At 35.5% G+C, this 9,040-nt stretch overlaps 1 protein-coding gene across 1 annotated transcript; it reads left to right on the top strand.

Moving 5' to 3' along the window:
• Positions 1-525: 525 nt before the first annotated feature.
• Positions 526-4,785, top strand: LOC115994744 (ethylene receptor 2-like). The gene is made up of 3 exons (XM_031118980.1): positions 526-947; positions 1,399-3,297; positions 4,003-4,785. Exons 2-3 carry the CDS (start codon positions 1,543-1,545, stop codon positions 4,543-4,545), a joined length of 2,298 nt encoding a protein of 765 aa, XP_030974840.1. The 5' UTR covers positions 526-947; positions 1,399-1,542; the 3' UTR covers positions 4,546-4,785.
• The last annotated feature ends 4,255 nt before the right edge of the window (positions 4,786-9,040 follow it).

A 9,040-nucleotide genomic window follows, 5' to 3' on the forward strand; every position in this document is an offset into this window, starting at 1 on the left:
ATTAAAAAAACAGTAAAGTGAATGTAAAAACGTGGATAAACAGATGAAGTTGAGAAAATGAAGGGCAATATACTATAGTTGGTAGTGTACTAGACTACACTTCACTTCTAGTTCTGTACCATGTAAAGCGGATTTGGTTCAACAAGAAGAAAGAAACGTTTGGAATTTGGAGAGAGAGAGAGATAGAAAATCCAAAAAAGAAAAAAGAAAAAAAAAAGAAAAAGAATTCATTAAGAATTCCTCTTTGTTTAGTAAAATTGTTTTGGTTCTGACGAGGACGTTATGTTTCAAAAGAGCGTCCAAGTTCTCTTCATGTAACTCCCCCATGGGCCCACACTTCTCTCTCTCCTTCCCCACCTTGTCCTTCTCTCCTTCCCCCTTTTTATTTCCTTCTCCTACTCTTTCCTTCCCTACAAAAACAACGGCGCGGACGACCTCTCTCTCTCTCTCTCTCTCTCTCTGTGTCCAAAGCGGTTTTTTTTTTGGTTGGGCTTTTGGGTTTGTTTGAAATTTGAAAAACAAAGAGGGAGGAAGAAGAAGAAGAATATGAAAGTGTTTTGGTGAAGAAAAAGAAAGTTGCTTTCTTTTTTTATTTTGGATGTTGTAAACAGAGGTAGCTGAAGAGTTTGGAGGAAAAAAAAACAAAAACAAAAATAGAAATAAAGCCTGTTTCTTTTTTGTTTCTTGTATGAGCAATTTACATGGTTTTTAATCTAATGGAAGAAGATGAGGTGGCGGTGGCGGTGGTGGTGGAGGAGGAGGGGAGTTGCTGACATGTGCAAATGAAAGGTGGGGATTTGGTGCTGATTGTTGTTGAAGAAGAGCTATAAAAAAAAAATGGGGTGCAGAGTTTAAACGCTTTGCATGTGTGAAGCATAAGATCTGAAGCTGGGTTTGATTGGAAAATCTACAAACTGGGTTTTGTATTGTGACTTGTGCGTCTTCAGGTGCGTTTTCTACTTTGACCTGCATTTCTGGATTTTTTTTTTCCGGGTTTTTTGGTTTGTAAAGGTTGGTGGGTTTTTATTTTTTTATTTTTAAAGCTTGATTTTTTAATGATATCTTGCTTGTGGGTTTTGTTTTTTGTTTCTTTTCCTGGAGGGTCTCTGGCTTGGTGTCTTTTTTTTTTTTTGGGTATATTAATTTGGTGGAGAAAAATGTCGTCATCTTCTTCACTGTGCTATTCATGAATTTGTTATAGAATAAAATAGTTACAATATTTAAGTGATTAGGGGCAAATTATGGAGAAAGAGAATTAGCTAAATTCTTAAGAGTATTTAAAAAGAAAATAGTGTTTATATATAGATGGTTGGTGTGTTAGATCTTAAAGCATTTCCGTTGAATTCCTTGAGATTTTAAATAAGCTTTCCAATTTTGCTGCACATGTTTCTTTTACAGGAAATGAGAATTGTAGATTGGCATTTGAGTTTATAATTCAATACATAGTTGTTTCAGAAGTTTGTTATTGTAGCTGCTGGGGTTGTGGAGGATTGAAACTCTATTGTTAAATGGATTGAAGGCACATTTTTCTTTGGATGCACAATGTCAAAGGCATTGGCATCTGGGCTGTTGATTTCACTTCTTATTATGTCAGTATCTGCAGCCGATAACGGATTTCCCCGATGTAACTGTGAGGATGAGGGTAGCTTGTGGAGTATTGAGAGCATTCTCGAGTGTCAGAAAGTGGGTGATTTCTTGATTGCTGTGGCCTACTTCTCGATACCCATTGAGCTGCTTTACTTTGTTAGCTGCTCAAACGTCCCGTTCAAATGGGTTCTCTTTCAGTTCATTTCATTCATTGTACTGTGTGGATTGACCCACTTGCTCAATGGCTGGACTTATGGTCCACACCCATTTCAGCTAATGCTGGCTCTCACGGTCTTCAAGATTCTCACTGCTTTGGTCTCATGTGCCACTGCTATCACACTCATCACTCTCATCCCTTTGCTTCTCAAAGTCAAGGTGAGGGAATTCATGTTGAAGAAGAAGACTTGGGATCTAGGACGAGAGGTTGGAATTATTATGAAACAAAAAGAAGCTGGGTTGCATGTTCGGATGCTTACTCAAGAGATTCGGAAATCCCTTGATAGACATACAATTTTGTACACAACCCTAAACGAGCTATCTGAGACACTGGGTTTGCAGAACTGTGCAGTTTGGATGCCTAATGAGAATAAAACAGAGATGAACTTGACCCACGAGGCTTATGAGAGGCGGAATCATTCAGATTCATATAATTGTTCTATACCAATTACTGTTCCAGATGTTGTAAGGATCAAGGGGAGCGATGAAGTGAATATCCTTAGCCCTGACTCAGCACTTGCCGCTGCAAGCAGTGGAGAGACAGGTGAGCCAGGACCAGTAGCTGCAATTCGAATGCCAATGCTTCGGGTTTCCAATTTCAAAGGGGGAACTCCTGAGATGAGACAGGCTTGTTATGCAATATTAGTTTTGGTTCTTCCAAGTGGACAACCTAGATCTTGGAGCAGCCAGGAAATTGAGATTATTAAGGTAGTTGCTGATCAGGTGGCTGTGGCTCTTTCCCATGCTGCTCTTCTTGAAGAGTCACAGCTCATGAGAGAGAAATTGGCCGAGCGAAATCGAGCCTTGCAACAGGAAAAAATGAATGCTATGATGGCAAGCCAGGCAAGAAATTCCTTTCAAAAGGTAATGAGTGATGGGATGAGGAGGCCAATGCACTCAATTTTGGGTTTGCTTTCAATGATGCAGGATGAGAATATGAGTAGCGATCAACAAACCATTGTGGACACAATGGTGAGGACCAGCACTGTTCTATCAACCCTGATAAATGATGTGATGGACAATTCTAGGAAAGATAGTGGAAGATTTCCATTAGAGATGAGATCATTTCACTTACATGCCATGATAAGAGAAGCAGCTTGCCTAGCTAAGTGCTTGTGTGTTTATAAAGGCTTTGGTTTTGCAATTGAGGTTGAGAAGACACTGCCTGATCATGTAATGGGTGATGAAAGAAGGGTTTTTCAGGTGATTCTGCATATGGTTGGGAACCTGTTGAATGGAAACAATGGAGGGGGTTTTGTAATTTTCCGGGTTTTCAAAGAGAGTCGAAGTCAGGGAAGGAATGATCAAAGATGGTCAGCCTGGAGGCATGGCTCTTCTGATGGGGATGTATATGTTAGATTTGAGATTGGGATAAACAATAATGGTTCTCAATCGGAGGGTGCAATTTCTGTTGCACAGCCTGTTGGTAGGAGATACACCAGCGACGGCCTTGAGGAAAGCTTGAGCTTCAGCATTTGCAAAAAACTAGTACAGGTGAGAATGATGGATTTTGTGTGTATTTTATTTGTTCCTTCATCTGGTAATTGGTCCTGATTAGTTATAAATTTAGACGTTGTTCTTGAAACCAAACATATTATAATGGTTTCTTGAGTCTTGATTGACTACTTGCAAAGGAGAAGGACTGAAGCTGTTTTGGTTACTGTGATATTCCAATTCACATGTTTTCTTAGTGTATACAGAATTTATTGTTTATCTTGGATCAGCCGTAGCTGGCATTGATTGTCCACATTATGCACAACTGCTCCTTTTTTTTCTTTTTTCTTTTTTTCTGGGAAGAACATAGTGTCCTTTTATGTTTGTTGGATTGGATATCTTTATGGCTGAGATCCTCAAAATGGTTTTATAGTTTTTAAATTTTGGTGAACAGAAAGACATTGTCATGAATCAATTTATTCAATTCGTAAAGGGTTACTTGTGTATTTGCATTATTACAAGATGGAACCATTATGGCATATAGAACTTCTCATATTTTTTCTTAACTTATGCAAGTATCTCACACCTTGAGAAGGGTCTACTGCTAGTACTGCTTCAGTTGGATTCGGAACTTTATACATATTTAACTTCAAACACTGCTGAGGCAACTGACAGTAGCCTTTTTTTTTTTTTTAATTTTTTTTTTTAATAATTATTTTTAATTTAAATTATCTGATGATTCTGATCACTTATTTATTGTTGCAGTTAATGCAAGGTAACATACGACTTGTCCCTAGTCCTCAAGGTCTTGCTCAAAGCATGGCACTTGTTCTTCGCTTCCAACTCCGACCATCCATTGCAATAGCAATCTCAGAACCTGGAGAATCTTCAGAGCAGCCACCTTCTAACTCTCTTTTCAGAGGCTTACAAGTTTTATTAGCTGATGATGATGACGTGAACAGGGCTGTGACACGAAAGTTGCTTGAAAAGCTAGGTTGCACAGTTACTGCCGTATCTTCTGGATTTGAATGCCTTGGTGCTATTGGCCCTTCAGGTTCTTCTATCCAAATCATTCTTTTAGATCTTCACATGCCCGATTTGGATGGGTTTGATGTTGCAGCAAGACTTCGACAGTTTCGTAGCCGTAGTTGGCCACTGATTGTTGCCTTAACAGCTAGTGCTGATGAAGATGTGTGGGAAAGATGTATGCATATTGGAATTAATGGAATCATTCGGAAACCTGTTCTGTTGCAAGGTATTGCAAATGAGCTTAGAAGAGTCCTGATTCAAGCAAACAAGGTTGTATGATTAGTCTGATGACACAGGCTGTAAGTTACAGAATTGCAGTGGTCAGGATTCTTATACATCCTTTTGGGGTTCTTGATAAAAATAAGAAAAATAACATTATTTGGCACCCTCAATGCCCCCACAAGGCTTCTAGCACACAGATGTTATACAAACAACATTCAAAGTCAAAATGCTATACAAAATTAGGTCACTTCTTGTACCTTTATGTGGTTTGAGTTATATTATAATTGTATCATCTAATCACAGGTAATTAAAGTTGAACACGCCCCTCTAATGAAAAGATATCTGCATGGTCAAAATTTTTCAAGTTTGATTTGCAGGTTTTTCATACAATTGTAGAGCAGATAAGAGACATTCAAGTACACTAACTTGAGGTTAGATGCAACATTGGGAAATTTAAGGATACTGTTGGGGGCATCCAAAAATGAAAATGTATAATCTTTAAGTAGTTATTATTATTTTTTAGTAATCACTTTATATTCCTAATGTTGCAGAAGTGGAAGCTTTAAGCATTGGATACAGCTGTTTGTTTTTTGTTATAGCAATCATTTTATAGATCAATGACAAGATTGTAAATTGAAATGAATGAGGGTGCTTTCCTTGAAAATGAAAATTGTAATAGGGACTCATAGTCATTGGGACCAATGTTTTGTAAAGCGTTATCAATTCACTGTCATTCATATCAAGCAATATGTGCTACATTGTAAAAAGGCAAAGGTATTCAAAGAGACCTTGTTTTTCGGTTAAGACCTTATTATGTAATAGTAATTCATTAGCACTTTAGTAATGCGAAAACTACTAAATGAGTATCCAAGGACATTGATATTAAATGTTATATTGCCTACATTTTTTGTAGCAATGATATGTTGGAATGTTACTAACACGAAAGCTACAGTAGAGCATCTGTTTCGAAGGACATTGCTGCCTTTTGTTTGTTTTATACCTGTCTTATTAGCATTTTATGGCATGTATTTTCCGTGTTGAGAGACTATTTCATGCATTGGTATATACATCACCCCTTTCGTAGTGTGTGAGTCTTATACAGTTAGATTCATATAATGAGATAAAATGAATATATTTGATAATTTGATATATAAGATAATTATTGGAAAGAGAGAGAGAGAGACAGAGAGACAGAGAGAATGCAAATCTACTAAAAACATAGAAAAGTATTCCATGATTTGCACCAAAGATTAATTTGACTTTGAATATCTAGAGAGGATATTTAGGGTGTGTTTGGATACAGTTTATTTTGCTAAAACTGAAAACTTATTATTAAAAGTACTGTAAATAAAGGTAAAAGTTAGTTGAAATAGTACCAAAAAATATATGAACAATACTATGGATCCACCATTTTTTCAGCAAAACGCAAAATTTTTTCAGCCCAACGCAATCCAAACGCATGCTGAGAGAGGATGTTACACAACTTTTGAAGTAGATCATGTTGTGAAATGAAGTTTGTCGTGAAGTAAGTTTTCCGTAAGCAAAAGTTTGGTTTGATAAACTCATTGGTGATGGAGATTACTTCTATTCAGAGAAAGGGGGAAACAAAGATGAAGATTACTTGTACAACATCCCATTATTGCCAAAGATACGGATTCGGAAAGTTGTGTAAGAGTATGGGTCAATTATCTTCATTGTGGTTACTTGTTTTGAAACCATGCATGAATCTTAGTACGATTATGGACTCTTTTCTTTTGCTTCACTATCATATCACGTGGACCCTTTCCTTATCCCACAAAAATATCAGCCCAAAACAGGAACTTGCTTTGATATTCATCAACAAAGGCCAATTGATTCTATATCATCATTATTATATTTGGAGGACTTTAGACATTTAGATCCATTTGGATTACTGACTAATTCCCTACACGCATTCTTCTCTCTCTCTCTGTGCTATCCATCACTTTTGCCTATCAATTGCTCTACTGCATTTCTTGTAAAAGTGGTATAAGGTGGTGGCTCATCTTGAATCATTATTAGGTTGGTGAAATCCTTGTCAACATTATGGGATTAGATCTTAGGCATATCACTCTCAATGGATCCTACCGACCACCCACTTTTTTATTCCCACAATTCAATGGGCGTTAAATGTTGTCTCTCTACATTCTGGTCTCTTTTTCACATCTTAACTAACCCTATGTAAAAAAATACATGGTTTAATAAACACACCATATGAGTTAAACCCCATAAAAGCCCTCAAAGTCTTGAGCATCAAAAACGTCAAATGCATATCGAGCTGCTGGTCTAATTGTCGGTGCATAGAGATCCACTCGCTAAGACAATATCATGTGTGTGAAGTTAGCCTCCTGGCTCCACCATATTTGAAAATTACCAAGAGGTGCTGTCTCTTGGGAAGCAACAACTTGGTCAAAATTATTGGCTTGAAGAAGAAAACAATTTGATGCGTGTTCCATTACGGATGATGGGTCTCAATTCTATCATGCAACTATCTCCATAAATTTTATTTGCCTAGTAAACATCCACTTTTCTTCCAAAAACTAATAAAAATCTCCTTAGCTTTTGTTTTTTTTAGTATTTGATTGTTGTGCCAGGGGCTCTGTATCCTAAAATAAAATAAAATAGGATAAAGTTGGGCCTTTCATGACATTGGGTTGCATGAAGTGAATCTAGCACCTGAGTTAATTTATATTTCTTTTACGGAATAAACTTTTGAGAGAGAGATAGTTGGACTTAGTTAAATCCTATTTGCATTATTTAATCCTATTTTGGCATTATTTAAATCTTTGCTTTGATAGGGCTACAAAGTTTGTGTCAAAGGGCTCTGTATGTTGAAAAAGTACAACAGGAAAAGATCTAGAAAGGCATGGGATTGTGTGTGGAGATTGGCAAGAATTTCAAGAAGCAATCAGACGTTAAGCTTTAAACAAAACAATAATGTTATGCATAACACAGATTTACGATAAATTTCACCATTATTAAAATATTCAATTGTAAATAGTTGAGAAAAAGTTAATGTTCTTTTAAGTGATAGAGCATTTGTATCTATTAGTGTAAATTTTTATTTATTTATTTATTTTGGTATAAGAACTTATTTTTTCAAATTTATACGCATTTACTTTTTAAAATACTTCACATTATATTATTTATTTTACACTATATTTCATTAAAATATTATTTTATTATTAATTTTTTTATTTTTATCTCAAATAATCTCTCTATAATCTTCACGTGAAACCAAAAAAAATAGAGAATTGTAGGTTCCAGTTAGTTCAATTAATAAGTCTTTGATGGTTGAATAAGAGATTTGGAATTCAATTTTTGTTTACACAAAAAAACCGATTGATGGTTTGATGATAATGAGTCACCATGAAGCAGACACCATAATTTAAAACTCTCTCAAAAAAAAAAAAAAAGTAGAGAATTATTAAAATATTCATTTGTAAAGGTATAATAATATGTAAATTTACGCTTGTACTGAAGTAAGAGGATTTAGGAGTTGGCTGGCTAAAATGTGAGTTTATTATATTTTACAAATATTGATGTGAATGCTGTGTTGTGTTTATCTTTTAATCAACGACTTCAACAACTTTATGATTTGTTGCCAAAAAAAAAATTGTGTTCATAGGATTACTCTAAACAAAACACTCAGTAATCCTGAAAACAAAGCTTATTAAAGTATTTGTATATATTTTTTTGGCTTATAGTAGATCTGAGCTTCCTTCGTTTGTTTTGTTATTTTATTTATTTAAATCTTTTTGGAACTCTAAAAATACTCCATACTATATTACAAAAAGCTGCTGCTGTTCTTGGCCCAATATGGAGAGAACTTCTAAAATTGCTTTGCACTTATCTTAAAATAAGAAAGTTTTCTGAATTGAGTAATTTGGACTTTGCTGTTTAAATGTATGCTTAATAGTTAATAGATTAATGATCCACTAAACCAGAAAAGGTAGCAAGCCTGAATATTATAATAATAATTAGGTGCTTAGTCCCTTCATAGGATAGGTCCGATAGGACCTTCGATAACAATGAGATGCTCCTAGACTCTTACCCTATGCCCAACGCGTTGCTTTATATTCTTCGAAAACTGGCACTGTTTCATTACTCTCTCATGGTATTGGAACTTGTAACCTCAAGTATAACTAGGTTTTTGACTTTCTTTTTGTCTCACTCTACACTGTGTAAAAAGCACAGAAAACTAGACTAGTGTCAATCAGGAAAGGAATCTACTATTTGCTTAACAAAGACGGTAAAGGAGTAATTCTTGTGCCACGTTAAAAGGTTTAACATCGGCTACAGTCGTTTATGTGGTGAGTTGTTGCGGGTAAAAAAAGGTAATGATGAGTTTATATGAAGACATTTCTTTATTAATTACAACTTATTATATGAGTGAGTTATGGTAATGTTGTGTCTTTTGATATGGCACAAAAAATTTTCCACGGTAAAGAGGGTTTATTCATTTTTTCTGTTTATTTTGTAACTAATCACCAAAGCATGTATACTAACAGAAGAGGGTACATCTCATTCCATT

Source organism: Quercus lobata, chromosome 6 (genome assembly GCF_001633185.2).
Source record: "Quercus lobata isolate SW786 chromosome 6, ValleyOak3.0 Primary Assembly, whole genome shotgun sequence".
Taxonomy (NCBI): domain Eukaryota; kingdom Viridiplantae; phylum Streptophyta; class Magnoliopsida; order Fagales; family Fagaceae; genus Quercus; species Quercus lobata.

What these genes read in the sequence shown, in the direction of transcription:
- LOC115994744 (XM_031118980.1), top strand. Translation starts at nt 1,543, where the DNA reads ATGTCAAAGGCATTGGCATCTGGGCTGTTGATTTCACTTCTTATTATG. An exon ending in TTTGCAAAAAACTAGTACAG is followed by an intron (nt 3,298 to 4,002) that starts GTGAGAATGATG and finishes TTATTGTTGCAG; the next exon opens with TTAATGCAAGGTAACATACG.